Source organism: Podarcis muralis, chromosome 11 (genome assembly GCF_964188315.1).
Source record: "Podarcis muralis chromosome 11, rPodMur119.hap1.1, whole genome shotgun sequence".
Taxonomy (NCBI): Eukaryota; Metazoa; Chordata; class Lepidosauria; order Squamata; family Lacertidae; genus Podarcis; species Podarcis muralis.
This window is the reverse complement of record NC_135665.1, coordinates 66,310,681-66,336,745: the sequence shown is the minus strand read 5'-3', so window position 1 is coordinate 66,336,745 and position 26,065 is coordinate 66,310,681. Positions and strand designations below refer to the sequence as shown.

General features: G+C 54.8%; 1 protein-coding gene across 4 annotated transcripts in view; it reads right to left on the bottom strand.

Annotated features, from left to right (window-relative positions):
- Positions 1-26,065, bottom strand: part of RUSC2 (RUN and SH3 domain containing 2) — a 54,497-nt gene that overhangs the window by 5,689 nt on the left and 22,743 nt on the right. For 3 of the 4 annotated variants that reach the window (XM_028748110.2, XM_077936603.1, XM_028748109.2), the window contains exons 2-10: positions 21,016-23,004; positions 13,731-14,510; positions 12,739-12,924; positions 10,387-10,530; positions 8,568-8,644; positions 3,824-3,998; positions 3,126-3,231; positions 2,456-2,502; positions 274-1,240 (exon numbers count right to left, since the gene is read on the bottom strand). In XM_028748110.2, the coding sequence (XP_028603943.2) occupies positions 274-1,240; positions 2,456-2,502; positions 3,126-3,231; positions 3,824-3,998; positions 8,568-8,644; positions 10,387-10,530; positions 12,739-12,924; positions 13,731-14,510; positions 21,016-22,900 (4,367 nt within the window). In that variant the 5' untranslated portion in view covers positions 22,901-23,004. The remainder of the gene's footprint in view (positions 1-273; positions 1,241-2,455; positions 2,503-3,125; positions 3,232-3,823; positions 3,999-8,567; positions 8,645-10,386; positions 10,531-12,738; positions 12,925-13,730; positions 14,511-21,015; positions 23,005-26,065) is intronic. The other variant, XM_028748111.2, reaches the window with a different exon arrangement.

The window sequence follows — 26,065 nt, the reverse complement described above, 5'->3', positions numbered from 1 at the left end:
ATTACTTTCTATGGGAAAGCGTGATTTGGTTTTTGAACACTTCGGGGATGGATTAAGTTTGAGAACCAAGGGAGCACTGTACTATCAACTCAAAGACCTCCAGGCCAGTGGCAGGTCCTTTGCAAAAAGCTTGAGGTCAAAGTCCCACCAAGACCCCCTCCTCCTATTCCCAGTCTTTGGGGTCTCTGCCCATCCCCGGCCGCTCTAGGGCACACCCAAACCGCCAGCACCCTCCTGCCCCCCCCCCCAGGTTGCTGCCCCCACCCCACCTACCTGTTGGCCTGCTTGGGCTCCTTGGGCGCCTTTCGGGAACCAAAGAGGTGCCCCCACTTGGGGGTGCCGTTGTCCTCCTGGGGACCCCCCTGGTTTGGGGCTGGCACCGCCTCCTTCTCCCTGGTGTGCTTCAGCTCCGTCAGCACCGAGTCTGGGGGGCTGCCCATCCAGAACGGCCGGAGGGTCTTCTCCTTCGCTGCCTCCCGGGCAGGGGGGGTCTCTGCCTTCCACCGAGGCTCAGTCCCTGTCGCTGCCACGTCTGCCGGGGGTCTGTCTTGGAGGGGCACCTCCGCGATGGGGCAGGCCTCGGCCCCTTCCACCACCCCCTCCCGCGGAGGAGGCCCCTTCTTGGGCTCGGCCGGCCGGGGCGTCCCCCCCGCCCCACCCTTCTTCCTGCGCTCGTAGCGGGCCAAGCGAGCCCCTTCCGCCGACCCTTCAATGTAGACCTGGGAGCTCTGCATCAGCTGGTACCACCAGCTGGCCTGCTTGTCTTTCTTGGGCTCGGGGGGCCCCTTCCACCGCGCCGACTCTGCTTCCCTCTCGGGGGGTGCCACCGATGGGGCCCCCTCGCCTTTGACCCTTCCTTCTGCTGCCTTCGCCGGGGGTCCCCCATGGCTCTCCCGGCCGCGGTCCTGCTCCGCCGCCCCCCAGCCGCCGACGCTCCTCTCCAGGCTGCTGCTGGTGGTGCTGCCGGTGGCCCCCATGGCTGCTGCTGCCCCCCGGCTCCTCATCAGCTGGAGGGTGGAGTGGGCGGAGAGGACCAGGCCCTGCTGGACGCGGAGCATCTCCTTCTGCTGCTGCTGCTCCTTGCCCATCTGCAGCAGGTGGTGCTCAAAGAGGAGGTCCAGGCTGAAGGGGAGCAGCGAGAGGGGCTGGAGGAGGAGGAGGAGCTCCTCAAAGAGGCCCTGGCACACGCCGTGCGACAGAGAGAGGAAGCCCACCGGCTGGTAGTGCACCTGCACAATGTCTGCAGGGAGAGGGAGAACCGCGGGTTGTCACTGGATCATTCAGTCCACATGTGGTGGAGTCGTAAAAAATAAATAAAGAGCTTTTGGGAACTTATCTACCATGAATTTAAAAAGGTGTTCAAATTAATGTTTACCAAAACCCCCGAAGCCTTTCTCCTACCCTGTTTCCCCGAAAATAAGACAGTGTCTTATATTATGTTTTGCTCCCAAAGATGAGCTAGGTCACAGAGGCAAAACTGGAAGTAGGTCTTCTTTTCGGGGGATGTCTTATTTTCGGGAAAACAGGGTATAAGGCGTCCCCCTGAAAATAAGACCTCCCCAATAATAAGGCCTCCCCCAAACATAAGGCCTTCCTGGAATATAAGGCCCCTGAAGCTACCGTAAGGCATCTGACTCCTCTGGACCGTATCGGCGGGCGCCACCGCGCAGCTCACTGATTGGCCACAGCACAGCCGGAGCTGTTCAGGCAGTGCGAGGTCCCTTTAAATCAGAGAGCCCACGCCACCGCCAGGACAAACTGCCGCCTGCTGCTCGCTCTGCCCTGGCGGAGTCTGGCTGACTCACAATTAGACAATAAGTGTGTACCGTATTCTTCTTCATGGAAAAATACGGCATCCCCTGAAAATAAGACCTAGCGCATCTTTGGGAGCAAAAATTAATATAAGACACTGTCTTATTTTTGGGGAAACAGGGTAGGTATCATGGCATCAGACATTCCAAGAGAGAAAAGGAGGCCCCCCCCCACGGCACAGGCAGGTGGGTGGGTGGTGCAGCAGCAGAGCCCTGCCTGGCTCTGAGGGGGGGCACTCCTGCAGCATCAGTGGCTTCCCTGCCCCGGTCAATGGCAACCCATGCTACGCCACTGCCTCCACAATCTGGCCTGATCCTCTTTTAAAGGCATCCAAGTTGGTGGCCATCCCTGCCTCCTGGGGGAGCTGTGGAGAACGGGTGCCTGGCTCCCTCCCCAGTTCCGCTCGCCCCCAAAATGCTCAAAGCACCCTTCACAATGCCAGAACGAGGCTGATTCTCCATGGCTCATCTTGCCCCATTTCTCGGACCTGACCGGGACGCTCTCCTGCTTCCCCCGGCAAGGTGCTCGACTCAAGGTGGGCAGCTCTGCAGAATCTTCCTTCTGGCCATTGGCCAAGATCCCAACCACTACATTCGGATGCCGGCCACCTGCCCCCCCCCACCTCCCTGCCACCTCTTCTTACCCTCGTGGTTGTAGAGGTGGTTAAACCAGAACTCCAGGGACCGGATGCTGTTGGAGGAGAAAGCAGAGAGAGGGGGGGGCTGAGAGTCGGTCAGTCTCATGTCCAGGACCCACAAGTGTGGGCCTGGCAGGAAGGACACCCCAGCTGCCAAACTCAGAAGCAAGGCAGGCTGATGGCTGGAGTTTCTGGCGTCACAGGAGCCCCCAAGGAAAGCCCCGCTGCCATGTGGGGACCAGCACTGTGGGGAAAGGCCCCCATGGGAGTTTTGGCTGGCCAGAAAGTTATGCAAGAATCAGACCCGAGTTCCGGTTTGTGAGGTGGCAGAAAAGGCTTTCTCATGGAGAGATGGAGATTCCCCCAAGTCTTCAGGCCTGGCTTTAAAGCACAAAATTCTATGAGCGGCCAAGGGGTGGAGGGGGGGCATGGAACCCCTCACCTTCCTCCCTTGGAATCACATGTTTGTGGAGTCGCATGGGAACCTCAAAGGTCATTTGGCCCAACCCCTGCACTGCAGAGACCACAGGTGAACCACAGACATTGGGAGTGTCTAGGTTTATTGTGGGGAGTGGCGCCCTGGAGATTTGCTCATTTCCCTCACATTCTCCCCACCGCCCGCCCCCCCTGGGCCCACCCCAAAGGGCTGGCGTGAGACGGCGGAAGCAGCGCTTACTTGAGGAGGCCGAGGATGAAGGCGTTGAAGCGCATGGAGTGGCTGGTGAGCTCCGGGTATTGGCTGACTTTGCTGCAGAGGCCGTGCAGGACCTTGGTGGAGGGGCCTGGGGAGGAAGGGGAGAATCACAGAAGTGCAGCATTGGAGGGGACCCCGGGGTCATCTAGTCCAACCCCCTGCAAGGCAGGTATCGCCACACAACATCCCCAAGAGACAGTTTTAATCTGTTTTCAGCTTATTGCTATCTCAACTTTTCAAAAGTCTTAAATAGTTTCTGCTAATATTTCTCATCAGTTTATTGTTTAAACTTTTTCTGCAAATCACTTTGAGGTTTGGGTTTTCTTTTGCATAAATCTTGAAATAAATAGTCATCAATGAAGCGAACATGAGGCTGCCTCCCTCAACAACTTTTGCTAGATTACTGCCAGTTTTTTTATACTGGGAGTAGATCACGGTCTATAAATAAAATAACACAAGCCAAAACACAATCCATCCTGTAGATTTAAATATCTGTCCAGAGTTGCCTACTTGTTATCAGAGGCCCAGAATCCACATTTCTTTGTAAGAAAATATGAAATAAAGTGAAATAAAGTCAAACCATTTTTGCAGGCAAAAAAAAAAGTGACCAGAAATTTTCTGCACCGGGTACCACCTGGCCTTGCTACGCCACTGCCCCCCGGGACCCCTGCGCTGCCTACCCAGCTGGGTGGAGGCCTCCACCACGCTCCAGGGGATGTTCCTCCTCTGGCCGATGATGACGTCCAGGACGTAGGCCTTGAGCCCGTCGCTCAGCACGTCCCGGATGGCCGGGCACAGGTACTTCAGGATGAGGTGCCCCACATTGGGGCTGACGGAGCTGTTCCCCAGTTTGGCCTGAGAAAGGAGGGAGAGAATCAGAGGACGGCAGAGAAAGAAGGTTCTTCTGACCACATGGGGTGGTTTGGTAGGAAGGTTACAGCTTACTGGGAAACGCTGGAAAGAAGAAGGTGTCTCAGCTAAGGAAGACTGGCAAGTGAAATTAATGGAATATGCTGAAATGGCAAAATTGACTTTGAAATTAAGAGGAAGAGATGACAATAAATTTAAAGAAGATGGGAAGGACTTTATTGCATATCTACAGAAGCAGTGTACACAGGTTAATACATCAGCAGGATTTTAAAAATACTCATAAAGACATTATGGCTGGACAATAACTAATTTTAATGATTTTATAATTAAATGATTTTTATAATTTTAAATGGACATGTGGGATAATGATAAACAATAGAACCATGGAAAGGAATAGGGGGAAGGTAACTCTATTTTTTTCTATGTTTGAATATGTATTGTTTTTTACTTTTTGTTGTTTTTGGAAAATTAATATTAAAAATATTTTTTTTAAAAAAAGCTTGCAGGGAAATGGTATACAATGAATTGAAAAGGATGTTCAAAGTAATTTTATTTAAAAAAACACCCAGAAGCTTTTCTTTGGGGAATCATGGGGATAGAAGTACCTAAATTGTACAGAAATTTATTTACGTGTGCTACTACAGCAGCAAGAATGCTACTTGCCCAAAAGTGGAAAGATGGATACAAAAACTTATGGAATATGCAGAAATGGTGAAACTTACCAGAAGAATAAGAAATCAAGATAACAAACTTTCTATAAAAGAATGGAAATGGTTTGTGTATTGAATATTTACAGATAAATTGCGAACAGATAAAAGCATTAGCAGGATTATTGTAATAACCTGCAGTTTCACAAGAGTATAGATTTAAAGCAGATAATTAAATGAGCAAACTAAATGAATGTGGCTATGCAGAAGATAATAAAATAAATAAATTTAAGGAACAGCAGCAAGTAGGATTCGAACCCAGGGTGTTCTCTTAACCCTCTTTTAAAGTCCCATAGTGGGATGAAGCCCAGACAAGACAAAGGGGTCTTTGACCAGGGAACTGTAAATACGTACTTCCCTTTGTACCATGATGGAGTAAGCCTGAAAGACTATATTTGAGTAACTTGGGCCTGCCTGGATCTCAGGTTGTACCTGAGACCACACCTTTCCTGTGACATCTCTGTGATGTCTTGATGATGCTTCTGGAAATGTATTATGGGAAACTTTTAAAAACTGACGTAAGCCTCTGTTTGGGGCTACTCTCCGCTTCTTCTATGTTGTAGTTTGGAATTTTGTTGCAACAATAAAGATCAGGCCTTCCGACCGCTGGTTTGCTTCAATTTCTTGGCTGTAGTCTAGTTTGACCTTCCAGCCTAAGCCTGCGGAACTCACTGCTGCAGGTTGGACTAGAGGAGAATTAGGGGTCCTTCCCAATTCTGTGATTCTATGATCTCTGGTTTAAAGGTGAGAAAGAGTCAGAGAGACAAAGGGTTCCTGCACTAGGCAGGTCAATAAATATTACCAGGCTCAGATTCATCCTGACGCTCTCTAATGATGCTCCAGCTAAGAGAGGACAAAGGGACTGTCTCCTTATGAGATAGTTTCCAGGTGTATGTTACTTTTCTAAGCCAAGTCTGCCTTCTGGGATCTGATTGTGAACAGAATGTGAGTAAACTCTTTTTATACTTTTATAGAAGACTGTGTCATGTCTTATCTTTTATGAGGGAATAAGGGGAAAATACCAGAACAGTTATTATAGAGGCTTTAGCGAGCCTGAGCAAACGCATCCGCTGTGAGTTTAAAAAGGGGAATGTTACTCTGCTAAATTGTGAACTTGTTAACACAAGTTGGAAAGGCTATAATAAAAAATATATCCTCTCCTGCATCCCTGAACATTCCCACAGATGCAGCCCAGAGCACTTTCCCCCAGGCCAATGACGCACAACACCCCTGCAGAGAAGGCCACCATCCTTTCCCTTTGACAAGTGCAAACTTTGAGAAGCGACTTGGCCAAGGCCACGTAATGAGTCGGGGGGGATCTGGAGCTGGGACTCTCAGCAACGCCTCCCGCCCAGCCTGTTTGGTCAGTGTGCTCGATTCCTTGCATCTCCTTGCAAGCTCCCCCCCCCCCCCAGTCAGGGTTTCCGCCCCCACCAGATAAGGCGGGATTAGAGCAGTAAGATTAAGGCGAAACCAGACTTGAACTCGGCCCAGACCAAACTGCAGAAGCCTCAAGCTCCGCAGCGTTAAGGGACGCTCAAGGCTGTGACCTGTCTTGGCTGCAAATCCTCAGGATTACTATAAATAAATAAGCGAGACATAAACCCTGGTGGGGGGGCGGGGGGCAGCTGGAGCCGGGAGGGAGTTTGAGGAAGAGGGCAGGGTCACGCGGCTGCCGATGTCTCAGCCTTTCCAGGAACAGGCGAGGCTCCCTTGCCAAACACCCCCGTCTCTGGGAAACAAAACCCTCCCGCTGCAAGACACATTTCCCACTGGCAGAGGGGGCTGCTCATGGAATAACAGAATTGCAGAACTGGAAGGGTCCCGGGGGTCATCTAGGCCAACCCCCTGCATTGCAGGAATCTCTGGGCCAAGGCGGAGCTTGAACCCGTGTCCCTGAGATTAAGTCTCATGCTCTACTGACTGATCTAGCTGGTCCTCAAGTCCAACCCCCTGCAGTGCAGGAATCGCAGCTAAAGCGTCTCTGACAGGTGGCCAGCCAAGCTCTGTTTTAAAAACCTCCAGTGGAGGAGAGTCCTCCACGTTGGTTCTGGTGCTCCCATACGGAGCAGGAGAAAAGAAGCTGACTCCATCTTCCCTGTGGCAGCCTCTGAGATCTCCTCTCAGGACTCAGCAAAGACACAACTGTTTGAATGCACTATAAACCTGCAACACCAGATGGCGCCAGAGAGCAGAAATTTTTTATATGTGTTTTTCCATAGGGTTTTTTCCCCTTTTGTTATAATGATCTAATTTCTGATTTATTTATAGCACCCCCCCCCCCCCGTGTGTAGACCCACCTTCAGTCTCCTCTTCCCCAGGCTAAACATCTCCAACTCCCTGAGGGAGCTACAGTACAGTGGTACCTCTGGTTGCGAACAGGATCCGTTCCGGAGCCCCGTTTGAAACCTGAAAGGAACGCAACCCGCATCTGCACATGCACGTGGCGTCATTTTGTACGTCTGTGCATGCACGAGTGGCGAAACCCAGAAGTAACCCTTTCCGGAACTTCCAGGTTGCCGTGGGACGCAACCTGAAGCAAACGTAACAAGAGGTATGACTGTATTCTTTTTCAAGATTCTGCAGAGTCCCCTTGCACCCACAGCCTGCGATTCAATAGGCTTGGGTTCCTACTCTCCTGCCAGGTTTTCCTATGAAGCTTTGCCAAGGATTGATGCAAGAAAGGCTTCTCCTCAAGGAGAGGGAGGGGTCCAGATCCTGACTCCCAAAGGGCTCCTCTTTGGGAGCTGACCTGGGACCTGCCAAACCATGGGACCCCCCTGGCCTCGTCTCCCCGCTTGCCCACCGCTCTCCTGATCATTAACGAAGCTGAGCGTTGGAAGACTCGGGAGGGAGAAAAGGAAGCACTTTGCCAGCAGGAACAACTGCTTCACGCAACACAGAGGAAATCTATGGAACTCCCTCCCACTGGAGGCAGTGATGGCTTTAAAAGAGGGTTAAGAGAGCACCCTGGGTTCGAATCCTGCTAGCTGGTTCTGTGGGATGTGAAACACAAGAGCAGTCAAGTACAACTTTCCTAGAGTGAACATGTTTACACATAGGGAGGACTGTTTGTCCAGCCAGCAGGTAAACTTCCTGTTTCCTTCTGGGCTGGGACAGACTTCCTCTGCATGTGACTAGAGGTGGGCGTGGCCTCACCTGTGCAGGTAAGGATAGAAGTACAGGGCAGGACAGCCATCTCTCTCTCTTTGACTACATGTATCAAAGAAGCAACATCTGCTTAGCCAAGAGAGGAGAAAGGGACTGTCTCCTTATGAGATAGTTTCCAGGTATATGTTTCTTTTCTAAGCTAGTCTGCCTTCTGGGATCCTATTGTGAACAGAATGATGTGTGAGTAAATACTTTTTATACTTTTATAGAAAACTGTGTCATGTCTTATCTTTTATGAGGGCATAAGAGGAAACTACCAGAACAGTTATTATAGGGGCTTTAGCGAGCCTGAGCAAACACATCCGCTGTGAATTTAAAAAAGGGGGAATGTTACTCTGCTAAATTGTGGAACTTGTTAACATAAGTTGGAAAGGCTATATTCAGACAATATATCCTCTCCTGCCTCCCTGAACATTCCCACAGGTTCCCCACGGACAACTGTGAGAAGAGGATGCTGGACTAGATTGGACGTTGGCCTGATCCAGGACAGGCTCTTCCTACTTGCGCTCAAGGGACAGGGGCTGTGGGGGGGGGCGCAAGCGATGGTGGTGGCAACGTCTTGAACGGCAGGGAAGGGCTCTGGGAGCCCCTGGAGGATCCTGGCTGGTCCTGGTGACCTAGACCCAAGGAAGGGGAGGGGAGGCAGAGGGAGAAAAGGAGGGACTTTGGGGCTCACCTTCACCCCAGGATCCCTGCTGGTCCCAAAATGCGCCACAATCAAATCCACAGCCATGTTGATCGCCTTGACGAGACCTGGGGGGCAGAAAAAGAGGGCAGGTGGGTGAGGGCCTCGCTGTGCATCCCTCACCTGCCCCACACTGCAGAGAAGGCCCCAGGAAGTCCATCCCCAGAAGTTTCCTTCTTGAATAAAACTCAAAGAATCCTAGAATTGCAAAGCTCCATCTGGTGTGTCCCTAGCCCCCCTGACATGCATAATAATAATAATAATAATAATAATAATAATAATAATTTATTATTTATACCCCGCCCATCTGGCAGGAAACTTGGAGATCTGAAGATATAATCCTGCTGCCTCTATTATCTTTGAGAATTCTGGGAGAATCCTGGCTCCAGGAGCCAGCAGGAATTCCTGCCCAGTTGCAACGGAAGAGGCAGCCTGTCTGTCCCCTACACTTGAGTAGGAGAGAGTGAGAGCCCAGATTGGGGGCGAGGCTCAGCCCCCAAACGTGTTCAAGAGCTTCAGTGCCTGAGTGAGGCTGCTGCCATCTGGAACATGCAAAGATGGACCACTCAGATAAACTAGAAAGGACCGAATTTCCCAAAGACTCGTTCGGTGCTGGGAGGGGAGGAAGCGACTGGATCTGGCCCATGTGCTGGAGCGCTGACTCTCCCCACACAGGCCATCTCCCCACAACTGCCGGTAGCTGAAGTGGGAGGCAGGGAGAGAGATTATAATTTTACTCATTTATTCGTCTCTCAATCTCTTTCTCCCAGGAGCTCAAGGCGGTGCTCCCCCTTGCGATAGGAATTTTGAGGTCTTAGATATATGTTCAATGTTCATAAATGTACCAACCAAGCACGTACATAGATCAGCACAGGAAGACCGACCTGAAACCATTTTTGATTCCCAAACTGACCAAATGTTTTCTCTGCAAGGTCAAAGGAAAATGGAAAAGCCTCCCCATTGTCTTTTCCTTCACAAATCCTGTCTTAAGGGCACATTTAAGAGATGAATAGAGTGTGAGCCTGTGACCTGGCTCAGGAACTAAGTATTTCTCATTCAAAAGACTGGCCAGGCTCCCCAGGCAATCCAATCAAGTGACCATTAAACAGGTAACCTGCCAGACAGGAGGTAAACAAAGCACTCAGATTTCTGCTGTAGACTGCCCCTTCTGTGATGTATGCATGATGTATGGAGGGTTGGTCTTGAGCTCCAGGGCAGGGAGTTTAAAATATCAATATAAGGCCTTGTGTGCCATTGTTCTGGGTCCTCCTTTCCTGTTGCAACAGATCAATAAAGATCAGGCTTACGAGCTGCTTTGCTTCTCGATATTCTCTGGTTGGCCTCTGTTATTTTCTCCTACCAATGGGGCTCTATATGGGCTCTTGGGTACCCCATAAGGGGAAAAGGGCAGATTTCTGTATACAACATCCTCCTCAACAACAACCCTGCGAGGCAGGTTGGGCTGAGAGAGGCAGCGACTGGCCCAAGGTTGCCCAGTGAGATTCATGTGGCTGAAAGGGGATTCGAACCCTGGTCTCTCCCAGGTACTTGTCGTTGGAGTCCCCCAGCCCCTGATACGACGCTCAGTGGGTAGCCCCCTCCTCCCCACACTCTCTTTCCTTTATCTGCTCTCCTCATGCACTTTGGGGACACTTTTGGGGTGTTGTCTGTCAATGGCCACTCAATCTGATGCCCCCCTGGGACCAAGAGCCCCCCAAGCCCTTTGCTCAGCTGTCTCTGGCTGAAGGGCAAGGCGGTGGGGAGCCCCACTTCCCTGCCTGGCACCCCACAGATGCTGCCGGGGCCTCACCCTTCTTCTGCAGCAGATCGATGGAGATGGACTCTGTGTTGCCGTCCGGAGAGAGGCAGAATTCGGCCGGGGGCTTTTCCGCCAAGGAGAAATAGTCCGGGAAGAAGTCGGAGTAGTTGAGCTGCGGCTGCTTCAAGGAATGTCCTGCAGGGACAGAGAAGGGGAAGGAGACGGGCAGGGTCAGATCCGGCTCCTTTGTGACACGTGGAGTGGCTGGCACAACCCAGCCAGATGGGCAGGGCATTAATATAATAATAATAATAATAATAATAATAATAATAATAATAATAATACAACAATAATGTAAGAGCAAAAGTAGAGCCCTGTATCTGGATCAGGCCAAAGGGGGCCCATTTAATCCAGCCTCCTGTCCCCACACCCAGATGCCCCCATGGGAAACCCGCAAGCAGGATTCGAACCCAAGAGCAACTCTCCCCTCCTGGGGTTTCCAGCAACCGGGATCCAGAAGTAAAGCTGCCTCTGACTGTCGGCAGAGTATGGTCTTCATGGCTCGTAGCCACTGGGAGAGATCGGTCCTCCATGAATTTGTCTAATTCAGTTTTAAATCCACCCAAGTGGGTGGCCATCCCTGTGGCAGGGAGTTCCATAGTTCAGCACTGCGCTGTGTGAAGAAGGCCTTTCTTTTATCCATCCTGAAGGAGCAAAGGTTGGCTCTGGGGCTGGAGGGGGCTGTTGTTAGCCAGCCTTCACCTCCAGCCTCAGTTTCCCCACAGAAAAGGGGAGAGCAGCTCCCTGGAGGGGGGGGGACAGAGGGGGACTTCCTGCCCCGCCAGGAGGACCGGCTGAGGCTGGCAGGAGTCTCTCCTGGGCAACATCCAGGGACATTTCCCTGCAGCAACATCCTAGGCAGGGCTTGGGTGATACCAGGGGCCGGGCGGATTTCGCCTGGCCCTGCACAGCTCCTGCCTCTGCCCTGAAGGACCAAACTGGCATTTCGGCGGCTCTGTCCTTATCGGAGGGAGGGCTAAAGACCAAGCTATGAATGCCATAAATCCGAATCAGTTGCTGTTCCGACTGAGGCTGCCATCCTGTAGTCCAGGTACGTCCAACTGTATAAAGACCACGATCTACTCCTAGTACGATAAAACTGGGAGTGATCTACCCATTGGCATTGCACAATGAAGCTGTTGAGCTTTCTTCATGGGGGGAGACCCAAGTTGCATTAAATAGCTCACCCTGCAGCCTGCAGCTCTCACGCCATCACACACTTTCCCCACAGGTGCAGGAAAATAAGGCAATCACAAAAGGGCTGGCAGCAGCAAGGGGAAAGAGCAACGGGGGTGGGGCGCTCCGTGATCGATCAGGATCACGCCAAGAACCACAATCGACCAGGAACACCCCGTGATCAACCGGTAGATGGCGTTTGACTGGCTGGACATGCCTGATCTAGTCCCTGCAAAGGTAGCGGCTGGGCTATCATCCCACCAGCCTGGGCACACAAGGGCATCCTCAAGGGCCACTGGCTTCCCTTGGACTCTGGGTCAGCAACAAAGCTCCCTGGCTGCCATCTTGGGCTAGCCTGGCCTACCTCGCAGGGCTGTTGTGGGCATTAAATGAGGAGTGGGGAGAGCCGTGCCTGCCAGCTTCAGATGGGATATACGTGGAATAAACCTTTTTCGCTCCATAAGACACACTTTTTCCCTCCTAAAAAGGGTGTGTGTGCGTCTTATGGAGCGAATGCAGGATGCGCAGCTATCCCAGAAGCCAAAACAGCAAGAGGGATCGCTGCGCAGTACTTCTGGGTCGCTGGCTTTCCAGCGAAGCAGGATGAGAGACGGAAGAGGCTCCGTAAGAGCTCCTTCCCATCCCTCATCCTGCTTCGCTGGGAAGCCAGCAGACCAAGAGGCGCTGTGCAGCTCTCCCTCCTGCTGTGCTGGCTGAAGAGGCATTGCGCAGCTATCACTGAAGTCAGCACAGCTCTTGGTCCGCTGGCTTCAGCGATAGCTGCGCAGCTTGCTCTGGCTTTTCCGGGAGGTGGGAGAAGGCACAGAGGGCAGCCTGTCAGTCCCTTCTCCCACCTCCCAGAAAAGCCAGCAAGAGTCACTCTATCTTTAAAGAGCCGCACCGAGCGAGCCTGTCTGTGGCTCTTGCTGACTTTTCTTGTTTTCCTCCTCTAAAAACTAGGTGCGTCTCATAGAGCGAAAAATACGGTATATGATTTCAGAGACAGGGGGTTGGCATTCATGGCCCACCGCTGAGTCCTCTCCTCCCATCCTGCCCTTCTAGGGGGTCCCTCCAAGGCCCCCTTTCAGCCCCCCTCCCCACCCAGAAGGAAGAGGGGAGGAGAGCCGCTCGCTGGCTGCCACAGCCCCACGGGAGGAGGGGGCCCACCGTTGAGTCTGCAGCTGGCGCGGCCCGTGCTCAAGGGGAGCTCGAAGATGGGGTTCCTCCAGGGCAGCCTGCCCTCCGGCTGCTTCCAGTCCAGGCTGCCGGCCAGCCCCGAAATGCGGTCCAGGCCCAGGGGGTTCCTCCGCCGGTACTCCCGCCACTTGAGGGCTTGCGGAGAGAGGTGGTTGGCTGGGGGGGGCACCCGGGACGAGGCAGGGGGCAGCCGGAAGGAGAGATGGGGGAGAAGGAGAGGGGCAGAAAAGCAGGGGGGGCAAAGGGGAGGAGGCAGGAACAAGACAGGCAGTTAGTAGCAGCAGCAGCAGCATTGGGGTGTTCAAGCGGTGAAGCCCCCCAAAAGGTGCAGGGGAAACACACCTGGAGGGCACACCTGAGCAGGGCAGGTGGGGCAGGAGGCAGCTAGGCAGCGGAGGCTGCAGGGACCCCCGGCCATCTGAGGCTTCAGAGGCCTTTCGCACACATGCACACAGGCATATTCTGCAGAATCCTAGAACTGTTGAAAGGGGCCCCTAGAGTCATCTAGACCACCCCCGACAATGCAAGATGCATCTCAGTTCCGGCACAGCCTGGCTTTCTCAGGGAGGGGAGTTAGAGAGGCAGGAAAGGACAGGAGTCAGTGCACCCCCAGGATTGGAGCCAGTCCTTGGCCAAAGACAGGCACACCCATCCCCTGTCCCCCCCAGCTGCTCCCCAGGGGGAGGTTATGGGGGGGACCCTCACTCACAGGCAGTGGGACCCTTGGCCCAAAGATGGTGCCTTGGCACGCGTTCCCCCAAAGCAGGACCCACCCGGGCTAGAGCTGACAGCCTGACAACGGCAGCCTATATCTCCCCCCCCAACACCCAGTGTCTTGGGGGCCCCAGCAATGAAGGAAAATGGCATAGCCCCCCCCCAAAAAAACCCCATGCACACTCCCAGATCTTTCCCCAAACACCCAAACCCTCTGCTGCATGACCGTCTCTGGACCGGCTACCCACCATTGAGCGGCCGAGGGCCCAGCGATCCTGCGCCCAGAGCCTCGCTGCAGCCGAGGGGCCACTGGGGCTCCCCATGGTCGCCTGGCCGGGCCAGGATCAGCCCGGGGGGCACCAGGGGAGGCAGGGCGGTGCTGCGGTGGAGCTGGCGCTCGGGCGCGGGGGCATCCAGTTCCGGCAGCAGCACGGGAGCCTTCGTGGGCGCGGGCGGGGGGCTCTCCTTCTTGGCCTGCAGGGCGGTGCCGTTGGCGTTGCTGCTGAGGTTGGCAGCCTGGCTTCTTGCGGGAGGGGAAGTCCCGGTGGGTAGGAGGTTGGCAGAGACCGGGCAAGACCTGCTCCGGGGCGGGTGGCTCTCGTTGCCCGGCGAGCAGGAGGAGGAGGAGGAGGAGTCCGCGCTCTGGAAAAAAGGCACGTTGTTTCGCACGGGGGAGTAGCTGCCCAGCGGGGACGGGCGTGTGGTCTCCGGCACGGGCTTCCTGGCACAGCCGTCCCCCAGGGAGGCCGCCCCGTCCGCCGAGCGCTGGCCGTGCCCCAGGGCCGCCGCCTGGACCACCATCTCGGCCGAGGTGGCGGAGGCCGAAGACTGGGAGGCGGAGGAGAGAGTCTGGCTGGCAGCCGAGCGGCTGTAGAGCTGGGAGAGGCTGGCGGCAAAGTGGCTGTGCAAGGCCCGTGCCTTGGGCTGCTTGGCAAAGTGGTGCTGGAACACAAAGGGCTGGATGGGCAGGGTGGTCGGGCGCTGGGCCTTGCTGTAGCGCACCACCGACTTGCTGTCCGCTGCGCCACCTGCAGAGGGAGAGAGAGACAGCGTGAAAGGACACCAGGGGACCCGGGCCAGGCGCCTCTTCTCCCAGCCACCAAATGCCCCATAGAAGATTGGACTGCAGATAGACTGCCTCTGGAGCTGGAAGTTCCATAAGAGCATGAGAAGAGATGACTGAGTCAGGCCAAAGGGGGCTAAGGATATCTCTAAGGACAAATATCTCTAAGGATGTAGTTTTATAAGAATTCTAAGGTCTCAAATATAAAATAAATGTTCATAAATGTACAAGGCAAACACATACATAAGTATATAAACCGCATGTCTGAAATAGTGCAGGAGAACAATCCTGAAGCCATTTTGACTCTTCCAAATGGACTTTAAATATTTCTCTGCAAGGAGGAAGGAAATGGGGAAGCTTTCCAATGTTCTTTGGACTGTAGGGGCTGCTTACGCCTCCCTTTTCAGATACAGTCTGGCAAGTATCTGTTAAGCGGAAGAGATTCAGGAAGTATTTACCATCTCCAAGGAATGGCCAGGCTACTCAGAAAATGCAACCAAGTAAGGCCTTATCAGGTATCCTGGCAGAAAGGAGAGAAGCAACACTCTCAAATTTCTGCTGGAGACCGCCTCCTTCTGTAATGTATGGATGGTGTTTTGGGGTGGTGGTCTTGGGCGAATTAAAAAGCCACTCTCACCTCATTCCTCTGCACTCATATCAGGATGGACGCTCGATGAACAGTTAGCTGGAAGCGTCCACTGCGCATAGGAGCCAACTCCATGGGGCCGAGGGCTCTTCAACCCCCCAATAAAGTATTTGAGGGAGCCAGCCCCCCCCCAAGTTGATGGGTATTGCCATTCATGTGATGTGCGTGCCCCATGCCACATGATTGATTATGTGGGCCGGGGCTTACCTGAGCCCCCCCCCAATATTTTATTCAAGTTTGTGCCCCTCTGTGTGTGTTACTTTTTGCAGTGAAAGGCTCCGTCTTTGGCATAAATGTCTGTGAAATGATGCCCAACACAGACGCTGTCCAGTCTAAGTGCCTCCATCCATCTGGAAACCTGAGTCAGAGGCAGCCTGGCAGGTGCTGCACTGGGCATCTCCCCGAGGTTGGCGTGACCCTCCCAGGAGAATCACACAGGCAGCCCCTTTCGGAGGCTCTGGGTCAGTGTGCCCCAGGAGCAAAAGGGAAGGGGAGAAGGGGAGGGCAGTGTGATAAGAATTTTAAGGTCTTAGATATGTAATAAATGTTCATAAATGTACCAAGCAAACACGTACGTAAATATATAAACCACATGTCTGAAAACCCCACAGAAAAAAGTCCTGAACAATTTGACCTCAATTATTTCTCTGCAAGGTCAAAGTGGGAAACCTCCCCATTGTCTTTTTCCTTCACAAATCCTGTCTTAAGCAAACATTTAAGATATGAATAGGGTGTGAGCCTGTGACTTGGCTCAGGAACTAAGTATTTATCATTCAAAAGACTGGCCAGGCTCCCCAGGCAATCCAATCAAGAGACCATTTAACAGGTAACCTGGCAGACAGGAGGTAAACAAAGCACTCAGATTTCTGCTGTAGACCGCCCTTTCTGTGATGTAGGCATGATGTATCTGGGGGTGGTGGTCTTAGGTTACACCCCTTTCTGTGATGTATGTATGATGTATGGAGGGGTGGTCTGGAGCTCCAGGGTGGGCAATTTAAAATGTCTATATAAGGCCTTGCGTGCCATTGTTCAGGGTTCCTCCTCCCTCCTGCGTGTGAGGGGAGCACCCTGTTGCAACAGTTCAATAAAGATCAGGCTTACGAGCTCCTTTGCTTCTCAATATTCTCTGGTTGGCCTCTGTTATTTTCTCCTACCAATAGGGAACCCACGTAAGGACTCTATATGGGCTCTTGGGTACCCCATAAGGGGAAAAGGGCAGATTTTTGTTTACAACAGCAGGCAGAACGGGGCCTCCTCCCGGATGGTCAAGCCAGTCCTCTTGCTGAGGCCGACTGGCCCCTTCGGCTCTGCTGGACTCTCCTTTCCATGGTCCAGCGAAAGAGCCTCCTTGAATCCCAGAAAAGCCTCTTCCTTCCCACAACGTTGTCCTTAAAAGCTCTGAGAAGTTCCCTAAAGACAAGCTCAGGCCACCTCTTCTGTACCTTGGTTGTCAAACGCCTTGAGACTCAAACGTTTTGGTTCCCAAACATCGAAAACCCAAAAGTGAGTGTTCCAGTTTGTGAAGGTTTTTTGGAAGCTGAGTACAGGAAGTTCAATTGGAAGTTCCAATTGGAAGCAGCCAATAGGAAGCCGCAACTTGGTTTCTGAACCGGAAAATTAGGGGCTCAGGGTAATAAGAGATAAAGAACTACAGTTGTATTAATAACTTATAGAAGTCAAATTTATGAAATATAAACAAGTTTATTGCGAAAGGGTTGCTGAAAAATCTTGAAACAAGAATGCAGAAAAGGGGTGGTACGGGAAAGTCGATTTTGTGTTTGTTTATGTTTATGTTTTTGCTTTGTTTCTTTTTTACTTATGGAAAACTAATAAAAATTTATTCAAAAAAACCCAAAAAAACTTGGTTTCTGAACCGTTCTGGGGGTCGAATGGACTCCTGGAACAGATTAAGTTTGACAACAAGGTACCACTGTACCTCAAACTGGACAAGGAAGCAACCCACCTCCCTCTTGATTCCAGCCACATTTTGGATCTTCACATTGACTTGGAAGAGCGGGAAGGCCCCAAGGGTCATTGTGATAAGAATTTTGAGGTCTCAGATATATATTAAATGTTCATAAATGTACCAACCAAGCAAGTACATAGAACAGCACAGGAAGACCGACCTGAAACCATTTTGATTCCCAAACTGACTAAATGTTTTCTCTGCAAGGTCAAAGGGAATTGGAAAAGCCTCCCCATTGACTTTTCCTTCACAAATCCTGTCTTAAGGGCACATTTAAGATATGAATAGGGTGTGAGCCTGTGACCTGGCTCAGGCTATTTATCATTACAAAAGACTGGCCAGGCTCCCCAGGCAATCCAATCAAGTGATCATTAAACAGGTAACCTGGCAGACAGGAGGTAAACAAAGCACTCAGATTTCTGCTGTAGACCGCCCTTTCTGTGATGTAGGTATGATGTTTCTGTGGGCGGTCTTGATCTACAGGGTGGCAATTTCAAAAGTCTATATAAGGGCAGGCACACCATTGTTCTGGGTTCCTCCTTCCTCCTGCGTGTGGTGAGTGAGGACCCTGCTGCAACAGATCAGTAAAGATCAGCCTTACTAGCTCCTTTGCTTCTCAATATTCTCTGTTATTTCCTCCTACCTATAGGGAACCTACGTAAGGACTCTAGATGGGCTCTTGGAGGGGAAAGGGCAGATTTTTGTTTACAACATCATCTAGTTCAACCCTCTGCAATTCAGTTTCCCTCTCCTGCCCCTGCCTTGAAAGCCTCCCTTCATATTTGCTGCAGCCCTCCTAGGGATGTGGTGGCAGAGCCCTGCCTGGTCCTCTGGCTCAGGGACAGCAGCACCCAACCCTGGGATAGAAAATCATCCCTCTGCTAAGCCCTCACTTCCAGCAGAGCTCTACAGCAAGCAGAATCTCCCCCTGCCCTCCATTCCTCTTCATGGCCAGCTGACCCCTGCTCTGCCCCAGCAATGTGGGCAAGTGGCCCCTCCAGGCACTGCATGCCCTACCGTGACGTGGAGCTGGCACCTCAGCCAGGACTAGCTCCTTGCCCCAGGGCAGCACAGCACAGGTCGAGAATCACACTGGGACAGCCCCTAGCAACAGCCTCCACCCCACACGCCAGGCCAGCGCCAAGCACAGGAGGGATCACCCAGGTGCCCGATGAATGAAAACCAGCAGGGCAACAAACCAGCAGGGCAACAAAGTGAGAAAGCAACCAAAGCAACTTCGAAAGCAGATGGAGAGCAGGAAAGATCTCTGCTTAAAAGGCTCGTTGGGAGAGGAAGGGCTTCAGCAGGTGCCAAAAAGGTGACAGAGGCTGCCTAATATCCCAGCGGAGGGAAAATGCCCTGGAAAATGCCAGGCAAAGCTGGATGAGGGCTCAGCCGGCAGGTCCTGTGGGGGCCACAAGTCTGGCCGCCCCCGGAGGGACTTTGGCATCTGCCTGGGCAAGCAAGCCTCACTCAGCCTCAGAGAATGGCACAGGCCAACCTGGCAGGGCCGTTGTACGGGTTTCGAGGCTGCTGTCGCGCGTGCCAAGCAGTCAGAGCCCTCAGAAAGTGCTGGGCAAGTCATTATTGGTGCTAATTGGAATATCTGAAGGCCTTTTGGGGACCAAGCCGTGGTCGAAAGGGGAACCATGAGTCAGCCCAGTTCTGCCCCTGGACAAAGCAATCAGGCGCATCCTGCTAAGATCACCAGATCCTTGGATCCAATCAGCATTTCATACAAGCATCTGAAAAGGGGAGAACAGCTTCTCCGAGACTGTGCTGGACGAGGCCCTGGAAAAACTGTGTCAAGCTGGAAAGATGGAGCAGGGAGGCTCAAAAAGCGTCCCATGGGTGGGTGAGCAGGAGTCAGCAGTGGGGGGGGGGCAGGACCAGGGCCCCCCTTCCCCCACCCCCCCTGATTCACAGCCCCCTTCCCCCTTGAACCATCTATGTGTAGGGGGGGCTGTGGGGGGTTTAGCCTCTGCCCTGGACCCTCTTGGAAGGGGGTCCATAGGAACCAGCAAGGGCCAGCAAGAGACCCCCACCCCCACCCCTCGATGGGGGCTGCAAGGGCAGAATCTGCCCCTCTGGTGGCCAGGCATGTTTGCCTCCTCTTCCTCCTCATGCAAGAGGGGCTCCCCCCCCAACACCCCCCAACCCCTCCAGACCTTTTCCCTTGGGGTGTCCTGGGCTGGCGCTCCCGGCAGCTGGAGGTGTTTTGCTTCCCTGGGAGAGGAAGGCGGAGAGCAGCTACCTTGGCCCCTCCCTGAAATGGGAGCCCAGCTGCGCAACACGAGGGTCTCCTCCTCCTGCTGCGAGCACAAGACCAGCTTCTCCCCTTTCAGCTCTTCGCCTCCAGGCCAGGCTCCCACTTGGGAGACGGAGATCTCTCCAAGGGGGACAATTCCTGCCTCCAGGCAGGGTCTCTGGTCCTGCCAGGAGCCCCAGAAAGGTAGGGAACTGGGGAGTCCCACTAGCAGCCTCTCCATAGGAAACTGGGTGGCAGCCAAGGGGGGGGCGGGTTATTAGGTGTTATGCTGGAGTGGATGAAGAAAATGAGGTTTATATATAGCGGACAGACCAAGAACCAGAAGTTCTTTAGCTTCTAAACTTCACTCTCTCTCTCTTCTAAATCTTTTTCTATTCCTTTTTCTTTATCCCTCCCTCCCTCCGTCCCTCCCTTCCTCCTCTCCTCTCCTCTCCTCTCCTCTCCTCTTTCTCTTTTTTGCCTTTAAATTAATGTTTTGGTATCTGAAGAAGTGTGCATGCACACGAAAGCTCATACCAAGAACTAACTTAGTTGGTCTTTAAGGTGCTACTGGAAGGAATTTTTTTTGTTTTGACTATGGCAGACCAACACGGCTACCTATCTGTAACTGGATTAATGTTTTAGTTTGGCCAAAAATGAGAGAGAATATTCAACTGCAGGACTTGACATCTTTCCGCAGGGCCTGCAAGACAGAGCTGTTCCGCCTGGCCTTTGGTTTGGACTCAGTCTAACCCTTATGTTTTTCCCTCCCCTTATGGTTTTGACTTTTAAAATGAGGCTGTATTCTAAATTGTTTTTTCTTTTTCTTTTTCTTATTCTGTTTTTACTGAAATTTTATCGGTGTTAGCCACCCTGAGCCGCCACACTAACCTCTCCGTACATAAAAAGACAAGGCCCTTTAATTCGGACCAAATGCCTGCAGCTGCTGCCTCACTGCTGGTCCCGCCTCTGGGGCATCGTCAGCTGTGTGGTGGCTGCACCCAGAGACAGTGGGGTGCACCCACAGCTCCCCACATGGTCCAGCCCCACTGCATGCAAAGTCTTCCCTGAGGCTCTTTGGGGAGCCACGAACGAGCTGTGCTGTCCCTCCCAGACACCCCCAAACCCCCCATCAGACAAGAAGTGGCCCCAATCCAGATCAGGACCCCCAGTTCACCCACAAGGATGTTCTGGACTGGGAGGAAATGTCCCCTGCTGGCCCCGAGGGCTGGTCCCCTGAAAAGCCTCATCCTGCCCATCATCACCCTTTGGGGGAAGCCATGTCTATAGAATCACAGAATTCTGGAGTTATAAGGGGCCCCCAAGGGCCATCTAGTCCAGCTCCCTGCAACACAGGAATTACAACTTGAGCATCCCTGACAGGGGGCCACCCAACCTCTCTTTGAAAGCCTCAGCTGAATCACAGAATCCTAGAATTGTTGAGCTGGAGGGGACCCCAAGGGCCATCTAGACTGACCCGCTGCAATGCAGGAATCCCAGGAGGAGGAGACATTGAGCCGACTGCCCCCCTCCAGCATTCAGACAAGCACGCACAATCCACCGGCCGCGAGAGAGAAGCAGCGTGCCCGTCACCCAGGGCAGTGGCTTACCATCAGCTCGGGCACGAATGTCTTTCTGGCCAAGGCCGCTGGCAGACCCCTGCTCCATCAAGGCGGAGAAGAACGGCTGCGCGGGCCCCTCCTGCCCGCAGGAAGGCGTCTCCCTGGAGCCCAGGCCCTTCCTGGGGGCGCTCAGCCCCCTCTCGGCGCCACGGTGGCCCTCGCAGCTGCGGTTGAGGGCGTGGGAGGGGAGGCTCTGGCTGTGCCTGGCCTGGCCCTCGAGGAAGACGGATCCGTCCCTCTGGTACTCGGGGATGGGGGAGAACTCCAGGGAAGAGTCCCTGCTGGTGCGCAGCGGGGGAGAGGAGCCCGTCTTCTTGCGGCCCTTGGCCAGCTCCGCAAAGGACGTGACCCGCTTGGGCGGGGAGCCATGGGAGGGCAGCGCAGGGCCGTCGCTCAGCTGGACCGGGCAGCTCATCATGCGCTCCAGGGAGCCCAGCCGGCCGGTGGGGCTGCGGTCCAGGCTGCGGTCGTAGCTGCGGGACCGCTGCCTCCGTGGGCCGACCAGGGTGGGCGGCGAGACGTTGACGTACACCTGCCCCTCGATGGCGCCCTTCTCGGCCTCCCCCTGCGACTCCTCCCGCGAGCAGTCGGTGTCGCTGTCGGGCCTCTGGAACAGGTAGTACTCGGTGGGCTGCAGGGGGCTGCCCCGCGGCTGCTCCTCCGAGCAGCTGGTGATGGACGAGCCGGCCGGGCTGGGCGAGGACTGGGAGGACAGGTCGCAGGTGACCAGCTTGTAGTAGTTCTGGGTGGCCACCACCAGCCGCGCCTGGCTCTGGAAGCAGGCCGTCAGGTCGGAGGCCTCGGAGGCGCAGGGCTCACACAGGGCAGGGTAGGAGTTGCAGTTGGCGTCCAAGACCGGGGAGGAGGCGTGGTGGCACCCGCAGGCCTGGTGCGGCTCGCCAGGCGCCTTGGGCTCGCCGGGCGAGGAGTGCAAGTCCAGGTAGAAGGCCCCCGAGTCCGAGTGGCTTCCGGAGGAGGAGTCGTCGCAGGAGTGGGCCCCCGAGTTGAGGTTGGGGTGTGCGTGCCCGTTCATCTTGTTGTAGAGGGCACTGAAGTTGACCAGGACGCCGTCGGAGCTGTTGCAGGAGGAGTCGCTGACGTAGCCCATCGGCTGGTCGGGGGCCTCCGACTGGCTGGAGAGGCTGTAGCAGCAGCAGCGCTGGAGCTCCGCGCTGGAGCAGCTGCAGGTCCGGCTGCGGGGGGCGTCCCGGCTGTGCGCCAGCTCCTCGCCGTCGCTGGCCCACTCCTGCTCGAAGGAGAAGCTGGAGGGCTCGGCGCGGTGGCAGCCGTACTCGTCCAGCTCCATCAGCTCAGGCGCCAGGCGGCTCCTCTTGCGGGCGTCTTCGCGGGACATCTCGTCCTCCTCCTGGCCCTCCACCACGTCCGCCCGGGGGCTGGCGCTCCAGGGCTTCACGACGGGGCTGGTGTCGTGCAGGCGGAAGGGCGGCAGGGCCAGCTCATGCAGGCGGAAGGGCGGCAGGGCCAGCTCGTGCAGGTGGAAGGAGGCCTTGCCCAGCTCATCTTCGCAGAGCTCCTGGGTCTCGCTGCCCCCCAGCAGGAAGGGGTTCTGCCGCTTGTTGGCACCGGGGGCAGGCGGGTCCCTGCGCAGGGCCTCCTTCTCTTCGGGCGTCTCCCCCGGGGCCAGGGTCGCTTCTGGAGCCTGGAGCAAGCTGCTGTAGAGCAGGGAGTCGGCCTGCGAGAGGTCCCGCTCCGGGAGGGAGCCGGTCCGCAGGGCCCCCGAGTCGGCCTGCCCAAAGGGGTTGGCCCGTTTGCTGGTGGTGCCGCAGCACGGCCGGTCGGGGACCTGGCAGTGCACCAGGGGGATGTGGTGGACAATCAGCGTCTCGCCGGCCAGCTTGGGGGGGCTATCCATCGTCGTCGTTCTCCAGGACCCCCGCGGTCCCCAAGCTACCCATGGAAGGATTCAGGTGAGGAGGGACCGTAGAAGCACATCTCATCGAAGCATCGAAGGAGCACCTGCAGGAGACAAAGAGCAAGGAGTCAGCAGCCTGGAAACAAATGGAACCGACTGAGGGTCCCACTGCTGGCTCCTGCCTGGACCACCTGGGGAGACCCCTGCCCAGAACTCTTGCTGAGCCCCTGGGACTCCGCAAGTGGGACTCAGCAAGAGAGTTAGTGACCCCCCAGGGGAGGAAAGACTCAAGACCGAGAGGGGGGGGGAGGAAAGTGGCTCAGCACTATAACAGAAAGACAGGTAAATCAGTCTTTCTCAGAAAAGTCTTCGGCAGACTACTAAAAACCTATAGACACTAAAACAGAGGTTTTCAACCTTTTTGAGTCCATGTTTCCCTTGACCAGGAGGCCAGTTAGGTCCCCCGCCCTTGCCTGCAGAGCTGGCAGCCCCTCACCCCTTTTCGAACCCCCTCCTTTGTGGAGTGTTCCCTCAGCCTCCTCTCCCCTCTCCTTGGGAGTCTTCTGGGCAGGTGCTGCTGCCGCCCCTGGTCTCTGAGCTGCCCCCCTGCCCCCAAGAGAGGGGCCTCCTCACACTGCCCCTCAGGGGCCTGGGAAGAGGATGCCCCCAGGCTCAGTGGTCGAACGGAGACTGGCCAAAGGTGAAGGTGAGGCCAACGCCTTGCCTTGGGTGGCAGCAGCGGGCACTGCCAGGCCTGCATGGCAGAAAGGCTCCCCTTCAGCTCCCGGGCAAGCCTTGCACACAGCAAGCCCAAGAAAGCCAACATGGCCCTTGTCTGCCTGCCTGGCCTCCCACTTGGCTCTCCATTCCCAACAGCTGGCAGACTGGCTGGCTGGCTGGGCTCCCTCGCCCGCCTGCTTGCTTGCTTACTCTGATGCTGCCTCAGCAACCAGCGCCCCCTGGCCAGCCCCAGAGGCACCATTCACCTGGGGAGCTTGGAGCCAGGGCTGCTGCAACAAACAGCTGTGCAAGCCTTGGGGGGCAGAGACGCAAGAGGGCATCAGGAGAGGGAGAGAAGGGAAGAGGGGCAGAGGCCAGGGTTGCCTGTGGCACCCCTGACCATCATTCAAGGCACCCCAGGGTGTCACAGCACACTGGTTAAAAACCATTGCAGTGGACACTAGGGTTGCAACCGTGATCCATGTGGGATGCACGTTCGCAACCCGCAGCATTTGCAACCTGCAGTGGCACATCCATGCACACGCAGGTTGCGATTTGGCACTTCTGTGCATGCGCAAAGCACGATTTAGTGCTTCTGCGCATGCGCGACCCCGAAACCCGGATTTAACCTTTTCTGGTACTTCTGGGTTTCAGCAGGTCCATAACCCGAAAAAACACAACCTGAAGCACCCGTAACCCGAGGTATGGCTGTAGACTAAAAGAAATTAGAGCAAATAATTAAAAGAGAACTAAATTTGTTTCTGGGGGACGCGGGTGGCGCTGTGGGTTAAACCACAGAGCCTAGGACTTGCTGATCAGAAGGTCGGCGGTTTGAATCCCCGCGACGGGGTGAGCTCCCATTGCTTGGTCCCTGCTCCTGCCAACCTAGCAGTTCGAAAGCACGTCAAAGTGCAAGTAGATCAATAGGTACCACTCCGGCGGGAAGGTGAACGGCGTTTCCGTGCGCTGCTCTGGTTCGCCAGAAGCGGCTTAGTCATGCTGGCCACATGACCCGGAAGCTGTACGCCTGCTCCCTCAGCCAATGAAGCGAGATGAGCGCCGCAACCCCAGAGTCGGCCACGACCGGACCTAATGCTCAGGGGTCCCTTTACCTTTTTAAATTTGTTGCTACTGAAGAGGAACCTGGGGTCATGCACTCCCCACCTGCACCCCAACCTTATCTGAACTTGGTCGCACCTCCTTTCCCTGCATACACAGAGCACAAAACAGCCCCCGCACCCCCCCCCCAGTTCTCCAGTCACCGCTCATGTCACCCCAAGGCCTTGAGGGAGTATCTCTCTCCTTTGCCTTCCCGGGACACGCGACATCCCATGACAACAGCCGAGCCGACGTTCCCCCTGGGTGCTTCTGCACCAAAACCACCCTTTTCCTGTCCAGGCCATGGATCTGCTTCCGACCCCCAAGAACCAGAAGCTGTGGGGCTGGAGGCAAGAGCCTCTCCCTCGCGTGGGCAGTCTCCCGAGGCAACGGAGGCAAAGAGCATTTTCCTGGAGAAGCCCATTGCCTGCCCCTCCTGCCAACCGCCAGACTCCTGGCCTCTTGACAGAAGAGCGTTTCTGAGTGCCCAACTCGCAGCCGGACCCCTTGGCAAACGGACCTTCCTGGAACAAGCTGATATTGCACCCCCTCCATTAGGGAAGCTGCCTACCTGCGCGGTGACCCCCTGCCCCCACCAGAAATTAGGTTAATGGGATGCCGTGGGAACCTAGCAAGACTGCGTGGCACAAGGGAGCCAGCGAGAGCCTTGAAGGAAAGAAGAGAGGTGGAGGGGGCCCAATCCACTCACCCAGAGTCCTCCTTTCTCAGGAGTCTGAGTCTGGTGCCCTTGGGAAATGGGGGGGGGGACTGTGTCCCCTCTGGAAGGGAACCCCAAGGCAGCAGCTGCCCACAGTCTGCCTTGTCCTCGCTTTCCTAATAAATAGCATTTGATAAATTATTCCTGGCTCTGCTTGGAAATTCATAGGCTCCAGCCCCATTCTTAGAAATGTCTCCTAGTCGGTGGTTCACCACCTGCCAGTTTGGGATGGATGGATGAAGCTCTCAGCTGAGGTGTGGGGAACACCCCACGGGCATCTCTGATAGGCATTTAAAGAAAAAATGGCGATTTGTGGCTTCAGGAATCTCAGCCAAAGCCTCCATGGCTGGGTGGTGGAATGGCGGGGGGGGGGCGCAGCATTGCCATGGGGTGACTCACCCCTAGCAGGATGAGGTCATGAAGCCCAGAAGAGCCATTGTGGGGTGTGGACAGGCTCCATAAAGGACTGCTGCTGCTGCTCCTGATGCCCAGGACTGACCTGCTGGGAGCCCAAAGGGCCCTGCTCTGCCTCTCTCCACCTGGCTTGGGGGGGGGGGTGACAGGCTCCATAAAGGAGTGCTTCTGCTGCTCAAACAGGGGGGGCTCCTCTTTAAAATTGTTTTTATTTT